The 23,079-nt window shown below is 42.2% G+C and overlaps 1 protein-coding gene across 1 annotated transcript in view; it reads right to left on the bottom strand.

Moving 5' to 3' along the window:
* LOC145423961 (NACHT, LRR and PYD domains-containing protein 12-like) overlaps positions 1 to 23,079 on the bottom strand; it is a 943,237-nt gene that overhangs the window by 868,581 nt on the left and 51,577 nt on the right. Inside the window, exon 3 of the mRNA XM_080296778.1 lies at positions 1,935 to 2,108. Coding sequence (XP_080152904.1) covers positions 1,935 to 2,108 — 174 coding nt within the window. The remainder of the gene's footprint in view (positions 1 to 1,934; positions 2,109 to 23,079) is intronic.

Here is a 23,079-nt window from a genome sequence, read left to right as displayed (position 1 = left end):
ACACAACAAGAGAAAAAACTCTGAATGTTTCACATTAAAGTCGTACATTTCTCATAAAAACAGGACAAAGACTTGAAAAAGTCGTGTTTTTCCTTCCAGGAACCACATGGCTTCACTTTTAAAGGTGAAGTGTGACAGAAATGGACATATTTGAAGTCCAACACCTTTTTCCAGTCACATTATTAAAGCAGACAAACTACAAGCTCATTTTCATTCCAACAAGTCATCTTCTGACCTGGACTAACAACACTGGTCTCTATGTGCAGCTGGCTGTGAGACCAGTGCTCAGGGAGCGTCTACAAAGTGCAACACTGAAAGAACATCACACACTCATTTGCTTCCAGCACTTTCACACAAACATCTACTGTCATCATTCATGTTTCTGCTCCTCTGGATTCACACGGAGCCTCTGCTCATGCCGTTGCCATGGTGAATCATAGTATGTGGCTCGATAACTCAGACTGAGCATGCTCAGAGCTGATTGGCCTGTCTCTGATCAGCTGATCCAGAAGAGGAAACTCTGCTATATGTACATTATTACATCTACACCTGAATCACAACACTCACACAAATATATCAACTGTGTTTAATATTTTGGCATGTAGATCATTTATGTGCTTCAGCTCTTCTTACATTTTACCACCAACATGTTTCAAAAGGAGCAGCTTTTACTTTGAAGGCCAGCTGTCTGTGTTTCCTGTTTTCATTGTTGGATAATGAAATAAGTCGATGCTTCAGTGCTTTGAATTGTGTTACACAAAGCAAAGTTTTCACGTTGTTCAGGCAGAATCGAGCGTTGAAGAATGAATTCACACGTCAATAAACATTTTCATCAGCACAAGCAGGACAATGAAAGCAGGAAATACCCCAAACTGCCATTTCTCATTCTACAACTTCAACAACTGCACATGAATTATACTTCATACACAGACCCACAGTCTCTGATTGCTCTGAAATCTCACTGACAGCCAATAGAAATAAAGAAAAGTCAAGACTGACAGTCTCTGTGGGGTTAGGCAGTGAACTGCTCACGCTGCGTTCAAGTGCATCACAAACTATTGGAATTGGATCCAACTTTGTGAAGCAGATTTTTTCTCAGCTGCTGTTTTGAACATTTCCTCATGAAATGTATTAAACTCTGTAAATGAACTGAGAACTATTTCTACATTTGAAACTATGGATTCATTTTCCCGTTCACTTCTGTACGTTAGTGTATAAATGAATGTTAGACTGGGCTCCATGGAAACACTTGGACTGGTCTCAGCTGCCTTCTTTCTGTAGTCCTTTCTCTTCTCCAGCTTCTGTTTGAAATCCTCTCACAGAGCCTGAAACCTGCTTTGCTGTCATGTGTGGGCCTGTGTTCCTCTGCTTTAACACAAACCTCACCACAGCAGCTGTGTGGGTCGTCTCTGTAGCAGCCAGATCAGCTTCTGATACATGAACATCATCACAGCTCCTAACTTCACCTTTATTAGCTTTGACATTCATGTCTTTCTTTTCTCTGTCTGTTTCCACACAAGCTCAAAGTCTCTGCAGCCTGTTTTTATCTGCTATCATCAGATCTCCAACAGCCTCATTCACATCCCTCACACACCAGTACCAGCCTCACCAGTACTGACTTCATCTTCACTGACTGACGGAGCACAACATGAACCTGTGGAGGCTGAAAAGCTGTCCAGACAAACATCTCCCCGTCACCACTGCACTTCTGTCAGCCTTTAAATGAACGCTGCTCAAGTCTGTCACTTCTATTTGGAGCCAAGAGGAAAAACTGTTGTTCAGTCGTTTGGAAAGACACAACATTTCTGAAAGCACTCAAACTTCTTCACATTTGTCTTCAGACACATCCTGAACATTTAGGAACTAAAGAACGTTTCAAATATCAAAGATCAGAAATATAGAAAAACAACAACAGCTGCAGTCAGTGAACTCACCTCAGAGTCTCCAGTCGACAGTTTGGACTCTCCAGTCCAGCACACAGAAGCTTCACTGCTGAATCCTGCAGCTTGTTCTTACTCATGTCCAGTTCTGTCAGATGGGAGGGGATGGACTTCAGAGCCGAGGCCACAACTTCACAATGAGTCCCTGAGAGTCCACAGTCAGCCAGTCTGTGATCATAGAAAATACAAAATGTGTTATTATAAAAGCAGAAAGTCTGCATTATAAACACAGACTGAATGTATATGAAGACAAAACAGAGTGAGGTCATAATCTGATGAACATCTGCTCTTCACATCTGTGCTTCAGCTCCTCTTACTGTGTTTGACATGACACAACGATTGAGTCTCTCTCAGACCTGCAGACTTTTAATGAGAATCTTTGTTTGGCTTTAATCTGCAGATGAAGGAGGAAGATGGTGTCACATTTAGGCTTCCATAATGTCCACAGTCTGTCAGTGAGATCTGATCCAGAGTCAGAGTGAAGACACACATGTGGACTGTTTCCTGTCTTGAATCCAGAACATTTTGAATGAGCTCAGCTCAGTGAAGAGTTCCAGCTGGAAAGACGATCTCTGTTTGCTACCTGCTGCTGTCAGGTACGACTGTTCACGTCCACACTCAGGAAAAATCTGCTGACTGTCACCAAACGGAGCAGAAATCTCATCACTGGACAATAATGATGAATGAACTCAGAGCTGCTGATATCACATCTGATTTCAGGGGAACTAAACACAGAAATGATTGGCTCGTTTTAGCTTTCTGAGCCATTAGTCTGCAGGTTTATCACTAGTTGGCAGAAACACACTTGTATTAATGTTCAGCGCTTCAATGTTTATGACTCCAGATCCAGGTGACAGCAAGTCAAAATGATGTTACCTGTCTGTGTCCAGCAGCAGCCTTTGAATATTGTTATAAACTCACATGGATCAGTTTGTCTTTGATTGGTTTGTAAAGTTCAAATTCATTCATATTCATCAACTCTAAATGAAAAATGTTTTTCTTCTTCTTTGTTTATTATTAGAGTAACAAATTCTTATAGTTTCCTGTTGTTGAGAATTTCAGTGTAAAACCACTCGGACCTGTGCATCACTGCACACTGTGAAAGTATTACTGCAGTTTAATCTATAATCCTAATCAGTGTGTTTACTGGACTGTAGTCAGACCTCCGTTATACCAAAGGAAACACTGAACGTCTTCAAAGTCACAATAAATTTATAATAAATGCTAATAAATACTGGAGTGTTAGAAAAGATGCTTCCAGCGTGTTTGTCTTTGATAGGGTTTATTCTGTTCGTCTATTGTCTGACCACTTGGGGGCGCTTTTGTCTCTTTTGCTCTGAGCCTTGGGTTTATTCAAACTGATTTTAATAAACTATTTTCTGCAAGTTGAAGCTTCATCTCCATCTCCAGTGGTTGTTGCATATTTTATGACTATATTAGTAACAGTCAGAGAGTTTAGAGTAAATTAGATCTTCACGTTTGATTTTTGACACAACATAAATGGTGAGCCAGTGTCAGAGGAAGTGACAGCATCCACCGAGGACCGGGGGGAGTGGGAGGACTGGGGGACCAGGCCAACAAAAAGGTGATCACTGATACAGGTCAGCAAACATTTGCTCATTTGGTGTCTTAGAGCAGACTCCGCCCAGCTTTGTCGTCCATGGTTGCTCTTTCAAAGGAATCTAGTTACATATTATTTTACTTAATGATCTACTGACACCACTGACTATGCAGGACAACCCCACGTCTGGAGCCAGTGCACATGTGCAGTTCAATTCCTGGGCAGGTTCTGAAGATGGCCGAGCTGTCGAGGACAAAGTTACTAATGTGAAGCTAATGTGGTTAATCAAGATCTTCATAACTATGTGTAGCAGAGTGTGCTTTCATCGTGGAGAAATCACACTGAAGAACTCGGCACACATTTTGGGGGCCTTTCTGTTTGTTGCTACAATCTGCAAATTTCATTAAAAGTTTAATAAACTATCATCTGGTCTTTATTTTTAGTTAGCACATACCTTAAAAACTCTAAGCTGTAAGATAATGATAGTTACATAACAGCAGATGCATGCTGGTGCAATAAGCTGTATGTTTTATTTTTGATCTGATTAGTCAAATAATCACAAAAATAATCGTTTGTGGCAGCCCTAGTGTGACCTCAAATAAGAAATGATTGCAGTTTATGACTGAGTAACTAAACTATCACCAACTGATAATATTAATGATCACATCTGGACTCACCGAGCCTTTCTGAAGTTCCTCACAGCTGGAATCAGTCTCAGTCGTCCCTCCTTTGTTGTGTTGTACTCCTTCAGGTCAAACTCATCCAGAACCTCCTCTGACATCTGCAGCATGAAGGCCAGAGCTGAGCAGTGGATCTCAGAGAGTTTCTTTGATTTGTTCTCTGACTTCAGGAACTCTTGGATCTCCTGAGATAATAAGATGTCGTTCATCTCCATCAGACAGTGGAAGATGTTGATGCTTCTGTCAGGAGAGGATTTTGTCTTCCTTCCTTTTAGATTCTTGATGACTCTCTGGATGGTTTCTGGACTGTTCTCTGTCTGACCCAGCAGACCTCCTAAGAGTCTCTGGTTGGACTCCAGACAGAGGCCATGAAGGAAGCGAACAAACAGGTCCAGACGACCATTTTTACTCCTGAAGGATTTTATTAGTGTTTCCATCAAAAAATCATCCAGAGATGACTCTTTGTATTTTTTTCCCAGGAAGTTCTTCAGCACCTCTGACTTCCTGTTGGTGAAACAGTGGAACATGTAGACTGCAGCCAGAAACTCCTGGATGCTCAGATGAACAAAGCAGTAGACTGGTTTCTGGAAGATCACACACTCTCTTTTGAAGATCTCTGTACAAACTCCTGAGTACACCGAGGCCTCTGTCACATCCAGACCACACTGCTCCAGGTCTTCTTGGTAGAACATGATGTTTCCTTTCTCCAGATGTTCAAACGCCAGCCTCCCCAGCTTCAGAAGAACTTCCCTGTCAGCCTCCGTCAGCTCCTGTGGACTTGTCTCATGTCCCTCGTGGTACTTGTTCTTCTTCCTCTTTGTCTGAACCAGCAGGAAGTGTGAGTACATGTCAGTCAGGGTCTTGGGCAGCTCTCCTTTCTGCTCTGTAGTCAACATGTGCTCCAGAACTGTAGCAGTGATCCAGCAGAAGACTGGGATTCTACACATGATGTGGAGGCTCCTGGATGTCTTCATGTGGGAGATGATTCTGCTGGACAGCTCTTCATCACTGAATCTCCTCCTGAAGTACTCCTCCTTCTGGGCGTCAGTGAATCCTCGTACTTCTGTTAGCCTGTCAACACATGTAGGAGGGATCTGATTGGCTGCTGCAGGTCGGGAAGTTATCCAGACGAGAGCCGAGGGAAGCAGATTCCCCTGGATGAGGTTTGTCAGCAGCTGGCTGACTGATGACTTCTGTGTGACATCAGACAGCAGCTTCCTGTTGGTGAAATCCAATGAAAGTCTGCTTTCATCCAGGCCGTCAAAGATGAACAAAAGCTGAGAGACAGCCAGCTTCTCTGCTGTGACCTTCTGTAGTGTTGGATGGAAAACATGGAGCAGCTCCAGAAGACTGTACTGCTCATCTCTGATCAGGTTCAGCTCCCTGAATGAAAGCAGAACCACCACACTGACATGTTGGTTCTCCAAGCCCTCTGCCCAGTCCAGAGTGAACTTCTGCACTGAGAAGGTTTTTCCAACACCAGCCACGCCATTGGTCAGAACCACTCTGATGGGTCTCTGTTGGTCAGGTAAGGCTTTAAAGATGTCCTGGCACCTGATTGGAGTGTCATGGAGGGCGTCCATCTTGGAAGCTGTCTCCAGCTGCCTCACCTCATGTTGGCTATGAACCTCTTCACTCTGTCCCTCTGTGATGTAGAGCTCAGTGTAGATCCTGTTGAGGAGGGTTCTACTTCCTCTTTCATCACTTCCTTCAGTCACACGTTCACATCTCCTCCTCAGACTGATCTTATGTTCATCTAAAACCTCCTGCAGACCAACATCTGCTGAAAGAAAGAAAAACAGAAAGAAAACTCTTCAATGTCTGAACAACAACAAGAAGTCCAGTTTTCAGAAATGAGTCCATCAGCAGACAGATGTTCAGTCTTACTTTGTACACAGCTGCTCTGACTGGCTGTCTGCAGTCCAGCTCTGCTTCTGGATCTTTCTCCACACTGGGGACAGGACCAGTCTCCTGATGAAGCAGACTGGTCCCAGTATGAGGAGATGCACTGTCTGCAGAACCAGTGTCCACAGCTGGTAGAGACTGGATCCTTCAGGACGTCCTGACACAAAGCACAGCAGGACAGCTGCTCCTCCTCACAGATACCACTCCTCTTCCTCTTCCTCCCTCTGTGAACACATTTCTTTATCACTAAAATCATTGACTGTCAGTGACAAACATCCAGATTTGATGACACTGTGCAGAAGCTCTGATGGTCACAGAGAAAAGTCAAAGTGGAGAAACTTGTGTTTGAGTTCAGAATCCAAGTTTCCTTTGCTGTTCCTGCCTGTCTTATTAAACACAGAGTGATCAGCCTACAAACTCCACAGTAAAAGCCTTCATCACAGAGCTGATTATGTCCTTCACTGGATGTACTGGAAGTTTGGGATCCATCACTTTCAACTGACCTTTGACCTCCTCTAAAAACTGTTGTGGAGCAGCGGTGTCACATTCAGAGCTTTCAGCTTTATTTTGAAAGAGTTCAGTCATCAGGAAGTGAACTTCTGGGTTCTGATTTCCTTTCTATTCTTTTACAGAAGTGAAGAAGAAGAACTAAAAGCTTTGAAATGATCTGAGTGATATTTTTGAACATTGCCACCAAATTGAGTTCAGCCTCCAGCAGTAACTTTGTTTCATGATGCCTCCCTGATGATGTGATGTTTGATTACAAACCTGTTTATGTGTTAGACATTAATCACATGAACACAGGCAGAAAAAAGAAGCCAATGAAACAAATGACAGAAACGTGTTCATTCACTGCCATGATCCATATTTTATATGTACAGATGTTTGTAAAGAACACGTGTGCAGCGCTTTGTTCTGAGTATCTGCTGTCAGCACACAGTGCAGCAATAACTACAACCACACGTTTCTGTAGATCCTGAACATCAGCCTGGAGGAATCTGACCTCAGGTCTGCACACAGAGGAGCTTCACCTCTGGGATGATGCTGGCTTCAGCTCCTTCTACAATCAGGCAGAAGCTTCTGCACCATCAGGACACAAACAGAGAGGAGCTTCTATCCTCAGACCATCCAAGTCCTAAATCAGAACATGCTCCCCTCATAGCATCACCATCAGGGTTTAAACAGGACCTTACATCATGTTCTTGTCTCACTGTCATATTTCAGATCATACCTGATTCATTATGACGTCACACGCTGCTACACTGATCCTGCTGCTTCATTACTGCTGATATTACTCTGCTCACTCTGTTCAGTTACTGTTTACATCACTTTGCTCATTTGCTTTGTTCTGCTTGCACTGCTCTGTCAGTACATGCTGTGCTAATGTGGCACAAAGCACTTTAACATTACATCTGCACAATGTTTCATTATTTCATTTAATGATTGTTTATAATGTTTTGTCCAGTCACAGGAGCAGCTCAGCACATTTCACTGTGTTGTACGTGTATGACGATGCCTGTGACAAATAAACAGCCTCGGACTCTTCAATCTTCTGCATTTCTTTGGAGATCAGCTCAGTGGCCTGTTGAGACCATCTTTCTATTTCTGATGACTCAGTTCAGATTATTATCCTGATACTTTCTTTTAAAATGTGATGAAATCATTTATCTGATGTTCTGACACAAATACACCAAAACGATCCCAAACAGCACAAACCACCACGTTACACACAGTGTAATAAAAATACAGGCAACTACAAATAAAAACACTTTAAAATATAAACTAAAATTACAAAGTGGTCACAGAATTTCAAACACCCGTAAATGAGTCAGCAGCTCTCTTACATGGTCAGCTGAGCTCCATGATTGAAGAACATTGTTGGTGCAGGTTCATGACTGAAATATGGAGGTGTGTTTCTGGACCAGTCACTCCTCACAGACACACAGCTGGATACTGGAGACTGTGACCTCTGACCTCTGCAAACACAACCACATTGCATTCATTTCACATCAATTAGTACACCACAAAAGGCATGCAAGAAACACAGTATGAAGGCAAACTTCTGGCTTCAATAACATTCAACAGGTCAGGTGGAAACTTTTCTCAGATTTGATTCATGTTTTTATAGAACGATCCAGCTAAAAAAAATATACCATTAGGTCAGGGGTCAGCAACCTTCAGGACCCAAAGAGCCATTTGGAGCCAGTTTCCACGCAAAAGAAAACACTGGGAGCCACAAATACTTTTTGACATCTAGAATGACGATAACACTGTATATACTGTTTTTTACCTTGAAAAAATAAAAAAATATAATTTTATTTTTATATTTCAATATCACAATAATCTTCCAATTCAGAACTACAAGTTAAAAAAGAACATAAATAAAATACACTTCAGCTAAATACTTCTAATTTATTTTCCCAAACCACGAGGAGCCGCACTGTAAGGACTAAAGAGCCGCAGGTTGCCGACCCCTGCATTAGTGTTAGTCAATGTTGCAACTGAACTGAAAAACAAAAGATTTTGGTCAGGTCCAAAGAAACAAAGTCACTATTAATACAACACAACCCCCCCAAAAAGGCAAGGCAAGGCAAGGCAAGTTTATTTGTATAGCACAATTCAACAACAAGGTGATTCAAAGTGCTTTACAGAGATATTAGAAACAAGAACAAATAAAAAGCATGATTTAAAATTGATTAAAACAAGCAAATAAACTAACTAACTAATTAACAAACAAACAAACAAACAAACAAACAAACAAACAAACAAACAAACAAACAAACAAACAAACAAACAAACAAAACAGTATATAAAATCAAAACAGATAAAATCAGAACAGTAGATAAAATCAGTAGTTAAATGTAAGTTTTGAAATTTAAGCTTAAAGTGTGGATTTGGTGCTTTATTCAAATGCAGCTGAGAACAGGTGAGTCTTCAACCTGGATTTAAATAAACTGAGTGTTTCAGCTGATCTGAGGCTTTCTGGGAGTTTGTTCCAGATATAAGGAGCATAAAAGCTGAATGCAGCTTCTCCGTGTCTGGTTCTGACTCTGGGAACTGATAAAAGACCGGATCCAGATGACCTGAGGGATCTGGAAGGTTCATACTGGGTCAGGAGGTCATTGATGTATTTTGGTCCTAAACCATTCAGAGCTTTATAGGCCAGCATCAGAACTTTAAAGTCTATCCTCTGACGGACAGGCAGCCAGTGTAAGGACCTCAGAGCTGGACTGATGTGGTCCACTTTTTTGGTCTTAGTGAGGACTCAAGCAGCAGAGTTCTGAATGAGCTGTAGTTGTCTGACTGATTTTTTAGGTAGACCTGTAAAGATGCTGTTACAGTAATCAAGCCTACTAAAGATGAATGCATGGACTAGTTTTTCCAGGTCCTGTTGAGACATCAGATCTTTTATCCTTGATATATTCTTGAGGTGATAGTAAGCTGACTTTGTTATTGTCTTAATGTGTTTTTCTAAGTTTAGGTCTGCATCCATCACTACACCCAAATTTCTCGCCTGGTTTGTGGTTTTTAGATGTATAGATTGAAGTTCTCTGGTGACCTGTAATCGTTTTTCTTTGGCGCCAAAGACTATTACCTCAGTTTTGTTTTTGTTTAGCTGGAGAAAATTGTGGCACAACCAGTCATTGATTTCCTCAATGCATTTACCAAGAGCCTGTACAGGGCCTCGGTCTCCTGGTGACATTGTGATATATATTTGTGTGTCATCTGCATAGCTGTGATAGTTTATTTTGTTGTTGTTTATAATCTGTGCCAGTGGGAGCATGTAGATGTTAAACAGAAGGGGTCCCAAGATGGAACCTTGGGGAACTCCACATGTGATACTTGTCTGCTCAGATGTGAAGTTACCTATTGATACAAAGTATTTCCTGTTTTCTAAGTATGTTTTGAACCAGTTTAGTACAGTTCCTGAAAGACCTGTCCAGTTCTCCAGTCGTTTGAGTAATATGTTGTGGTCAACTGTATCAAATGCTGCACTGAGATCCAGTAAAACTAGGACTGACATTTTTCCACTGTCTGTATTCAGACATATGTCATTAAACACTTTGGTCAGAGCAGTTTCAGTGCTGTGGTTCTGTCTAAAACCTGACTGGAAGGCATCGTAGCAATTATTCTGTTTTAAGAAGTAACTGAGCTGTTGGGAAACTGCTTTTTCAATGATCTTACTTAAAAACGGGAGATTTGAGATCGGCCTGTAGTTGTTCATTTGTGTCTTGTCAAGATTGTCCTTTTTCAGTATAGGTTTGATTACAGCAGTTTTTAGTGGTTCTGGAAACACACCTGATAATAAAGAAAAGTTGACGATCTGTAACAGGTCTGACTCTAAAGTCTTTGAGACCTTTTTGAAAAAACTTGTTGGCAGGACATCTAAACAGCAGGAGGAGGAGTTCAGTTGACCTAAGATGTCCTCCAGGTCTTTGCTGTTAATAGGTTGAAACTGTTTCATGGTGTTTAAACAGTTTTTTGGTGGACACAGTACATATCCTGGATCTGCTGTTGATGTACCAATTGCTTGTCTAATTTTTTGGATTTTTTCAGTGAAGAATTTGGCAAAGTCATTGCAGGCCATGGTCGAATGAAGTTCAGCTGCCACTGACACAGGAGGGTTTGTTAGCCTGTCAACTGTAGAAAATAAGACCCGAGCATTATGGCTGTTTTTAGTGATGATGTCAGAGAAGTAGGACCTCCTTGCATTCCTCAGTTGTAAATTATAATTGTGAAGTTTCTCTTTATAAATGTCATAATGAACCTGGAGGTTTGTTTTTCTCCATCTGCGCTCAGCTTTCCTACACTCTCTTTTTTCATTTTTCACCAGTGTGGAGTTTCTCCATGGAGACTTTTTCCTTCCAGAGATAACCTTCACCTTAATGGGAGCAATAGTGTCCATTACATTTAACATGTTAGCATTGAAGCTATTGACGAGCTCATTGACTGACCCTCTGGGCAGGTCAGGTGTTAATGGGAAGACCTGGTTAAAAATTGCAGTACTGTGTTCAGTTATACACCGTTTTGTGATCACTGCTGTTGATATATTTGTGTGGGCTGAGATTTTACTTTCAAAGAAAACACAGTAATGATCAGACAGGCCCACATCAGACACAGTAACCTTTGAAATGCTCAGGCCTTTGGAGATCAGTAGGTCAAGAGTGTGTCCTCTATTATGTGTGGCCTCTGTTACATGTAGAGCCATGTAGACCCCGGGCTCTATGGGTCTTGTGCTCGGAGCTTGTTCCTGTGCTGCCATGATTAGTGCCTCTGTGCTGTCTTTCAGTCCAGCTTTGTTCAGCCACTGGTAGGATTTCTGGATGTCAGCCACTTCCTCTGCCTGCTGGTGGTGCAAACTGTGTCGTTCTGAGTTTCATTGGACGTCTTTGTCCAAATCACCAGACAAAGGGCAAAGTAGATGCATTTGCATCAGCAGGAAAATACACCCCAAACTAGCATCATCATTATACAACTTTAACAACTGCCACTAAATGATACTTCATACACAGACCAGTGTTAGGTTAAGTTATGATGTCACTGGCAGAACATTTATAGAAACAACCTTTGAACTCTGAGTCAGCAGCTCTCTTACATGGTCAGCTGAGCTCCATGATTGAAGAACATTGTTGCTGCAGGTTCATGACTGAACTCTGGAGGATTTTCTCTGGACCAGTCACTCCTCACAGACACACAGCTGGATACTGGAGACTGTGACCTCTGACCTCTGCAAACACAAACATCAATAACTGATCAGTTCTCTCTGACAGCCATATGATCAGCTGATCCCTCTGTGATATTGTGTCTGCCTCATAACGCTGACAGGTCAGCCAATCATCAGCCAGTTTTTTCTGTCTCTGAATGAACTCAGTTTGTTCTCAGCTCTTCTCTCTGATTCTGCTGCACTGACTTCACTTAAACTTACAGAGTTCAGATCTTAGCAAGAAAACAAGTCAATAAAAATCAAACTCAGATCAAACAGTTTGAACCAATCACAGATCAATGATTCTGTCATGGTTATGTTGAAATGACTAATAAAGTTAGTAGTGTTCTTACATTATTGCTGCAGGTCCATGACTGTAAGGTGGAGGTGTTTGTGTAACCCCGTCACTCCTCACAGACACACAGCTGGATGCTGCTCCGTCCTCTTCCTCCATCTTCTTGATGTCAGGGTGGAGTTAGTCTGAGAGGTAAACACACACACTCAGAGGTGCTGTTGTACTGGAAGCATCACACTGACGGCTTTCTAATGTTGGAGCTTTGGCACTAAAGTCCAAACCAGTTATTTTAGAGGCTCAAAGTCTTTAACACTAGGAAGGCCCAGAGCCCAGCCATTTGGCTTTTCTACCTATAAAACCCGGAGAGTTGCCAAATGGCTTTTAGCTAGGCTTTAGCTTCAGCCAAGTGGAAGCTAAATTGGCTAGTCATTCATATGTAAATTGGGTTGTTACCTGGGAATTCTGGAGGGAGGGGAGTGGGGGTGTGTGATTGAGGGGGTGGGGGAGCTGCTAAAAGCTGTGCACAGTCACCAACTTGGAGTGTTTCAGTTTGATGCATTCTCAATCATCCAGGGAAATAAATCTCCAAAAGTCACCAACTTGGAGTGTTTCAGTTTGCCATCTTAGGGAGAAATCAACACACATGGGTGTATGTCCTTTGTTGCTGAGATTTATTGATAAAAACGGTACAAAAAACCAACCATTTGTACACATTTTTACAAGCGCCGTGTTCCTTTGCGGACAGTGTACTCCCGAACCATCTGGTCCATCACATCCACGCCACACTTTGTTTTGTTGTAAAGGGTGACCGTGTTTGGCTTCCTTTTGGTAGTGTTATCAGTCTGAACCACGCTGTGCATGCTGCTAAGAATATAGACTGTCTTCTTCCGTTTGGCCGCATACGCCGTCAACGTGGCAGCAGAGGTTGAAAACACCTAAGAAATAAGATAAATTGTTATTTCCATAGCCCTTTTACACACAATGAAACACATAAACATAGAACCACAAAAGACCTGCAACATACCTGAGTGGTGAATTCACTGCGATCTGTCTGTCTAGTGGATTGAGGAATTTCCCTGCGAATCTTGTTGACTGTGCTGAGGATGGTGGTTTTCCGTCCAAGAAGTTTTTGCGCAAGTGAAAGCGATGTGAAGAAATTGTCCATGGTAACATTTCTGCCCTTGTCTAGGAATGGTTCCATCAGCCTCATTACTACATTTTCAGAAAGTCTCTCCCCAGTGGGACGATTGGGGTCCTTGCCAAGATATGGGAAGACATTGCAAATGTACTTGGATTTTAGGTCGCAGGCCACCCAAAACTTGATGGGAAAAGGGTGTGATCACATTGATGCCACAATGGACGACTGATCAAGCCCTGTCACCCTTTACAACAAAACAAGGTGTGATCACATTGATGCCACAATGGACGATGCCACAATGGACGACTGATCAAGCCCTGTCATCCTTTACAACAAAACAGGGTGTGATCACAGGGCTTGGCTTCCTTTTGGTAGTGGACAATTGATCAGGAAGCCAAGCCAAGGTAAATGCAGACTACAGATACCATGGCAGTGCCAGGATTGTGAGTGATTGCTGAAAATGTTGGAATGTACTCTCACTTTTTATTATTATTTGTAAAAATGTCCTCCCTAAGACGGCAAACTGAAACACTCCAAGTTGGTGACTGTGCACAGCTTTTAGCAGCTCCCCCACGCCCTCAATCACACACCCCCACTCCCCTCCCTCCAGAATTCCCAGGTAACAACCTAATATACATATGAATGACTAGCCAATTTAGCTTCCACTTGGCTGAAGCTAAAGCTTAGCTAAAAGCCTACCAGCCATTTGGCTGGTGGCGGGTTTTAAAGGTAGAAAGGTAGAAGCCTGGGCCTTCCTAGTGTTAAAAAACACCAAAACCATCACATTATTTAATAAGTACATGATCAGGTGGATGAAGGAACTCAGTGTGTTTGGGGTCATCATCATGGTGAGGAGCCCACATGTTACGGCTCCTTTGGAGAGAAGCTGAGGATCACTGCAGGAAGTGAGCTCATGAAACCAAACTGCTGTTTGTGAGCAGGATGACTCTGTTATTGGACCTGCTCTGTGTTCTACATATGATCAATACTTCAAATATCTGTAAACATCTCATCTTATATTTGTTGCACTTGGTCACATCTGTCTTTAAAAATAGATTTTTAATGTCACTGAGAGTTCTTTTCTACCTTTATTGATTTATTTTGGAATAAATTAAATTTAAAGGTGCCAAAAACTGCCTGCAGCTTCTGCTCTGTGACAGGAAACTACTGTCAGGTTCAAAATGACTTCAGATTATTCATCACAGAGTGTTTATAGATCACAGGACACGTTACAGTTTTACTGTCGATGTTTTAGTTTAAAAGAATGACGTGATAAGATCTTACTGTGAATCTGCGCGCTCATTGGCTAATACCCTGAGACTGACAGGTGGTTATCCAATCAGCGTGCGGCCTCACACGGACATAAAACTCTTAAAGTTTGTTTTTGAAGGGATTTTCAGATCAGACCTGATGTTTCTGCCTACAGCCTGTTTACCGATATAATCAATATCAGATATCAGAGCAACAGAAACCTCGGTGATCAGGACGCCGGCACTGAGAACAGGAAGTGGCTCAAACGTCGCACTTTCATAAAGGCTGTATCCCAATTCAGGGTCTGTAGCCTTAAAGGCTGCATTTTAAGGCCGATTACGTCACAGTGGCGCACCGAAGGCTTTCCCAATTCAAAGGCTGCTCGAAATGCGTCCTTCACAAAGATGTCTAAAATATGTTCTCCTTCATTTCTGTCAAACAAAGCTGTGTGAAACGTTTCCAGCTGTTAGTATCATGGTTGCTAGGCAACCGGGGCAGCGCGACGGAGGCTAGACCGCCCATTTCACAAGCCTCGTAGTTCCGGCCTTAGCGGTCCTTGAGTACGTGGCCCTTGAGGATCGTTGAGGCTGCAGAACCTGAATTGTACGGAGCCCCTCTGATGACATGGCCCAAAAATAAATAAATTGTGGCCACAAAATACTATTTCGTGCCCTCGAAATACTATTTTCGAGGGCACGAAATAGGTATAACGTGCGCATGAAATGCTAATTTGTGGGCATGAAATGGGTATAACGTGGCAATGAATTACTCATTTGTGGCAACAAAATAGATAACGTGCGCATATCATATTGATACAATTCCTGGACAGCTGCGTAGAGACACAAGCATGAGAGTAGGCTAAACCTATACACCGTGGACAGAGACGGTATGAGTGAGTTTTATTTTAGGCTGGGAATGAGCTACAATGCATTTTGAAAAGCCTGCAATGCAAGGAACCATTATTACGGAGAGACATTTAAACAGGATACTGAGAGCCCAGTTGCTTTACAGGGCCTGGACGCTGGGATAGATTTTATTGTCAACCAACTGCAAGGGCCTGGGAAGGATCACGGTTATTGGTCAAGTGTTTCGTGCCCACAAATTAGCATTTCGTGCGCACGAAGTAGTATTTTGTGGCCACAATTGATTTATTTTTTGGACCATGTCATCAGAGGGGCTCCGAAGAATTGGGATACAGCCTCTGAGATAGAAAGTGTGCGACCGTGAACTCGACTCTCTTTATGACACATACACACACAGACACACACACAGACACTTGTTTTCAGATTTTAGTGAGGACACCAAAAAGCCTCAAAAATATCCTCAAACTCGTGAGGACGGCCATTTTGTGGGACTCTATTAGCCCACATAGTAGCATACCAACTCTTTGTCCTCACAAACATGTCTAAACAGGTACACACACACACACAGACACACACACAAACAGGTTTGTCAGGTTCCTCGGCTCGTTCTCTGCGTTCAGTCCATTGAAGGTGATTATTGAGCCAATCACAGCTACAGAGCTCACTGTGACTCTTCTTCTCTCTACAGTCACACAAACAAACACACTCAGAGACTCTGACAGCAAAACTACAACAATGTGGTGTTAACACTCACCCTGCCTCAGCTCCACCGTCCTCCTGCTGCTCTGACGGAGGCTCAGCTGTTTCTCTTCCTGTTCCCACCTGCTCGGGTGGCTCCTCCCCTCTGCAGTTACAGGAAATCAGGTGTGTGTGTCTCTTGTTGAGACTGGTTCTTCCTGCTCTCTATCATCACATTGGGTGTTTCCAAATTCAGGGAGAGGATGCTTCGAATGCCACATTTGTAGGAAATTGTATCACATGGACGCGACGAAGGCTGTTCAAATTTGAAGTCTTCCAAATGCGTCCTTCATTTCCCTGAATTTGAAGGATGGGTCAGGTGTGTCCTTTGTGGCCCAACATATCCCAGGATTCATTGCGGGCCATACAGGAGATATTTTTCTGATAATGATAGTGATCGAAGTGGGAGTTAATGCAGGAGACGAACACTTTCAAATGTAAGTATATGAAAATCTGGTGGTGCAAAAGTTTTTATAGCGGGTGTGTTGTTAGGCTCTGGGCATCTGCATAGACATGTTCTTTTTTTGAGAATGTGAGGACAAACTTGAAAGAGAGACACTGTGAGAGTGGACACATCCACACTGCTGCTGCATCTGTGCTCACCACGATGGCCTCCTTCAGAGAGATGGAGGACTCACTCTGTCTTCTGGCTGATGTAAGTGTTCAGCTTTGAACAGCTGTCGTTCCAGCTGCTTTTAACTTTGTAGTTTCACATTTGTACAGACTTTATATTTTTTATAGACGTGTCATAAACCAGTCCTTAAATCATTTTCATTATCACAGATACAGTCTACACTCTGCATCATGAGCTGGTCAATATCGCAAAAGTTGTAATTCGTTTCATGTTTCATGTAAACTGCTCTGAGGTCACAGTGACACCAGCAGATGTAGTTACAGCCTCTCTGTCCCCACCATCCCGGCCCACGTAGACCGCAAAGGCCGGGTCCTCCGAAGGATGCAGCCGACGAATTGGGACACAGCTCATGTCTGACAGCAGTTTGAAGAGGAAATGGATTCTGTTCTGTTCTTCACTCATCACCTACCTGACAGCTGACACCTCACACCTGTTTCTCAGCTGCAGGTCAGACAGAAGGACACACAGAGGATGGAGGGAAGGAGGATGGATCTGCTAGTCTGAAAGTTGGTATGTCAGTTTCTGGTCAAGTTTTTGTTCAACAGGAAACATAAACAGAAGCAGGATTCATACCAGCCTCCACTTGAACAGCAGCCTGCTTAAACTGTCTGCGTGTCTCTAGCTGATCTCTGTCTCCTGCTGATGTCACAACGTCTCCGTTTTATTTGAACACTGGAGGTGAAGATGGCAGATTGTTGGCTAAAATGGATGTCTGTGGCATCCTGCATTTAATGTTCAGCATCTTTGTGAAAAACCCTTTAAAAGTTGTTTAACATGTCCAAAAATCCAAAACTGTTACAGATTACAAAGATGTTGTTTCTATGGGCTCAGGCTGTACTTGCTAGTTCACATTTCGGTAGTAATGTTGATGATGAGGATCATTATTTGTCATTGCTTTAGTTTTTATTCCACTGTTTCAAGGACATGCACTTAGTAGGGACAGCGGACTGGACAGGTCTTCAGTCTGTCTCGCTCTAAGACAGCTGGGTTAGGCTCCAGCGCCCCCGCGACCCTGAAAAGGATCAGCAGAAGTGGATGGATGGAGGGTCAGTTTGTCAACATTAGAAAAACAAACATACTACCTGCCTTAAATGTGAAATGGACGGGCTTTATGTTTGCTCGTTGTTTGCTAAAGAGACTTTTCTGCAGCATTTCTCTCCCGACTTCTTTGTAGCACCTTTCACTGTCACACATTTGATCTTTACAGCAGGGCTGTGCCATATCATATACCATACTATAGAATTTTGACATAGTAGCTATATAATGTTACTCCTACTTTATAGATCTCCATCACCCGATCCTCCGAAAACCTCTTGGAGTTGGCAGCACTCGACTGAGCCATTTTGTGCAGAAGAAGATTAAAATGATGCTTTAAACTCCAGATGTTATCTGAGCTCAGATCCTAAAGCCAGACCTCTGCATCTTCATTCTTGTGGAAAAGCAGAGCAGATGTTGTTTTCAGGAGGATGCTGCTATAATGGCTTTAGTTCCTTGCAGGTAATTATGACGACAGCGGAAGCAGCAGGAACAACAAACAGCCCAAACTAACAGACAAAATATTAATGAAAGTCCAACCCAATCTCCTCCATCCCCGTATCCTCCACTATTTGCATCTTCATCTGTGAAACCTGCAGAGCAGAAACAGTGTGTGGACAAAGTTAGCCGGTATGCAGACATGTTTGCTTTTGTTACAGGAGTTTGAAACACATCTGCAGCTCATTCAGAGGCTTTGGGGCCGTACACACTTCATTTTAAATCAGTACAGCCGATCTCACAGCTGCTGGATGTTTCTTTGAATCATAAGAACATTAAGACAAACAAGATGATCATGAAAATCATATTAATGATTGATTTGGCCTACGTTTGATGCTGAACTGCAGTAGCTCCTGACATTGTGCTTTTATTTCGTCTGGATTAGTTTGCAGCACTGCTGCACAGTTTACATTAAAGTGCACTTTTGCAGAGCAGACGACCCCCTGCACGACTGATGGGGTGAACCAAGGCCCTGCATCAGACAAAGAAGCATTATTTCAACTGTGAGTCATGCAAAGCAGCTCTAGTAGAGTCCTGTAAATGAACAGACTGGATCCCTGTAACGTACCACCTCAGTGACCAGTGGAAACATTCAAATGTTCAGGTAGTCATCCTAACTGACTTGGGGTTTCTGCCAGTGTGTTACAAGTGAAGCAGCTTGCCTGGTCTACACACTGGGACTCGTTTCTTTAAATCACCATTAATACAGTTTCAGCTGCTGACACATTCACTAGTGGGTAGTAATTAAAGCATGCTGCACCACTCATGAGTGCTATCATTCAGCACTCTCATTCATTTGTCTTAAAGCTGGTAATTAAACTCCCTGATGCCTCACTCTGTCTCACTCTTTTCTGTGTGTGAGAGAAAGAAGATGCAGCTGTGTTTCTAACAGCTGCTCTGGAGGAAGCCCTGCAACTCTAGAATCTCACATGAGTCTGTGACTGTGAGCTTGATGGAGTGCCTGAACTCCTTGATGACTCTCTCACCACAGATGCTGTGGTTGGTTGGTTCACTCACTATGTATTAACAGACCTCTCTGCATTGAATCATATCTGTTATTAATCTCTGTCTCGCTTCCACAGCATGTCTTCATCCTGTCTTCCTTCTCTCACCCCAACCGGTCAGCAGATGGCCCCGCCCCTCCCTGAGCCTGGTTCTGCTGGAGGTTTACGTTGAAACCAAGCACACCATTGTTTTTCTTGTGACATTACCAATAAGTTTGATGTGTCACATGGCCCTCTTCCTATTGAAAAAACAAAAGTTGTATCCAAGATGGCCGACTTCTAAATGGCCACCATGGTCACCACCCATCTTGAGGAGTTTGCCCCTCACATATACTAATGTGCCACAAACAGGACTTTAATATCACCAACCATTCCCATGTTATTACGGTGTATCCATATAAATGGCCCACCCTGTACTTACATTATAACCAATCCGCTCCTTTATCCCCACTTAAAATATTTTTACTGAACTATTGTAATATTTGCTGCCATTGCTGCTGTCCTCTTGGCCAACTTACTCTTTCAAAAGACATGTTTAATGTTAATGAGATTTTTTTTAACTACATAAATAAAGGTTATATAAAAGTCGCTGCCAAAAACTGATCGCGGCTTCTACCTTGTTACACGAATGTTGTTTGTGGCTCAAGATGACTTTATGTCATCCATGAGGGAAGCATTTGACATATGTTTCACATATTATAGCCCAACAAGTTACTTATAGCAGTTTAAATACGAGCAATCACTTTTTGGCAAATACCAGAAATCAGTTTTTGGCAGACAATCACTTTTTGGCACAACACCGGTGTCTAGCAGGTTTTATATTTTAGAAAGTTTAAAGCTCAGCTTAATAGAAGTCGTGTGGTCGTGAGTTTTGCATAAACAAATTTGTGCAAACCTCAATGAAGTGAAGCAACATTATAAAGAAGAGTGAGCCTAAATGAATCCCCAATGATGTGAGAGACTGATAGTCATACAGAAAACAATGACTTTGAGCTGTTGCTGCTAAACGTGCTTCTACAAGCAACTGAATCTTGGAGTGCACTTTGGTTTGTCTGCTCATAAATTGGTGGTTCATGATGATAAATGAACTTCTGAACTGGTTTAACATCAGTGCAGTGGCTGGTCCATTCCTTGATGTATATGTCAACGTTCAAAATGAGCCATTTAAATCAGCTGAAATCCAAGTTAGGCATGTTTCCCTTTTTTGTTGTTGTTCTTGACACGAGTGCTTCAGTTATTTTCTCATCAGTATGTTAGGACAGAAAGGATTCTGTTGTGGATTTATGATCATCTCACGTGTGTCCATCTTTCAAACTCTTAGATTGTGTAGACATTAATGCAGCTGTCAGACTGTAGGCCAGTTTCTTTGCACTGTAAGCATTGATTGGATGCTACTGTAGCAATCAGTGCTTACACACAACGTCCCTGCGTAAACCCTCAGACACACAACAAACAGATCAATAGTATCTGAAATTCAGAGTACGGATCTTTTTACACATTTCTCACAGAAAATCACCTAAATCGCTTTCGTGTGAGATGCACATCATGTTTGCCTCATAAAGACTTGCCCTGTATGTATTCATTTCTTTAGACTTTCACGTGGAATTGTCACCTAATATAACAGGTCCATCAGTAAATGGTGTCTATCTTCAGTTTCTGTCTCCTAGACTTTGTCCCTGTCAGGTTACAGCTGAATAGATAGTCATATCATGCAGAGACTGCATCGTACTATAATGCTCGTATGATCGCGTTTGTCATAAGTGGACTGGTCTTGTTGAAACTTTGCATAAACCTTGCCCAGTAAACTGTGAGTGCTAACATTTCTATGGCATATGCAAATACTTTAGACAAATCCCACAGTTGTCTATATTTGTATATTTGACAGTTTAATGAAGCATTTAGAAATCAAAGGTCAGATTAAAATGCTGGATCACAATAGAATGTGATATCACACAATACAATATTTTTAATATCACACACAGCATGAAAGCTTGCTAGTGTATATTATAAAAATATTACAGTATGTTGGTATAACTTTATCCCCTCCTAGTTTTTAAGATACAAATTTTGGCCCACACTGATTTGTGATCATATTCCTCTGTCCACTAAATGAAGATGGAGGCTCTGCTCTTTATTTCTGTGTTTCTCTGGAGAATCCTGGTAACATGATGGCTTTCTGTCTCTAAACACACACGAGCTTAACTCCGAATGAACATGATCAGAGTTCATTGAACCAACTCTGATCAGTCTTTTCTAAGGGTTTCAAGCCTTTCTTGTTCGAGCCTCTCTTTGTTGTTGCTACAGTTATGTGTAATTATTAATAGTATTGCAGATGTTAGCCTCTGCCTGCAGTGTTGATGTGGGTAAAGGCTTTAACCATGGATTAGCGGCAGGTACCAGCTTGTAAATTGTGGAGCATTAATGCCCACTCCAGCTCCTATAACCAAATATAAACAGTTGGGATGAGAGTTAGCTCAAGCCACTACAACAGCCAGCAAGAATGATCTGTTCATGCTAGCATTAACAGTGCCTATACACATAGCGACACACGGGGGAGGGGCCTAACTAATAACCAAGATGACTACAGGCTTGGAGGTGCTAAAAGTCAGATATACCAGGAGCAGTTTGGGCTTTAGAACAAATTTTGTGTAATTATAACAATATGTAAATTAGGACATGGTTACATATGATGCTGCTGATTTTTTAAATCTAATTTTTACGTTGCATTAATTTCTTTTTGTCAGACAGGGAATCAAACAAGTTCTGTTTTCTCGAATGAATCCCACTGTTATTTGTTTGTCCTACCAACAGGGATGTTTACATGGTATTCATGACTGCTGCACCTGATGACTTTCACAGCTTGAGGACTGCAAACATTTCCCAACAAGACATGAGTGGTGGGGTGATCGTTGGTATTCCTGATCAGGTGAGGATCTGTTCCCATCAAACCACCAAAACCAGTTGTTCAGGATGTTTACAGGATGAAGAATCCCCAGTTATTCTTTGTGGTTGGAATGTGCCTACATATGGCTGTGTGGGATTCTGGCTTACTTTAGGGTCAGAGCAGTTGGTATGTGGAGCAAATACTGACACAGTCAGAGTGGGCAAACCAGCAATAGGCTTGTTGTCATACCTGGAAGTCTGAAAGCTCCCGATGCTGGATGGTCTTTCTAGTTTTTAATGACAGGTCGTCTAACAAAGCTTCCATGAGGTGCTATAATGGAGACTGTCCTTTTCAACGAGTTTCTCATGTCTTATCCTACTTTTTTCTTTTTTTAATTAACAGGAGTGAGAATTTGAAATCCTCTATATTGACATGATTACATTTCTTCTATTAAATGAGAAGTACATTTTGAACACAGTACAGTGAACACAATATCCAAGAAGCTAAATCTGGTGAAATGGTTTCTTTAGCTGTCAGCTTGAAAGGCTGATTGGGGTATTTTTGTCACCTTGCATGCGGGTGGCATGGACACCCGACTTTTGTGTGCATTTATCAAAAAGCTTGGATGATTTTGAAGATCAGTGGCATTCAACTCATGATCAGCGTTCAAGTTTTCTTAAAATCTTGTAACATGATAACTGGAAAGAAGACAGCTAGGATTTTCAAACTGATCCATAGATGGATCTACTATGAAGCTGAGGGACAGCACTGCTTAAAAGATCCTTTTTAAATGACTCCAGCTGTCTGATTTAATGAGACCACGTGTGCTCAAGTTTCCTGCTCTGACTCGGCCTCAGAATGTCTAGAGGCAGAAATCAAGCACACTCAAAGGAAATAAGCGTATCAGTGGGCATGTGCTCAGCACGCAGAGTGGGAGTGACTAAAGGTG

Source organism: Astatotilapia calliptera, chromosome 23, assembly GCF_964374335.1.
Source record: "Astatotilapia calliptera chromosome 23, fAstCal68.1, whole genome shotgun sequence".
NCBI lineage: Eukaryota > Metazoa > Chordata > Actinopteri > Cichliformes > Cichlidae > Astatotilapia > Astatotilapia calliptera.
This window is presented reverse-complemented; position numbering and strand designations above follow the sequence as displayed.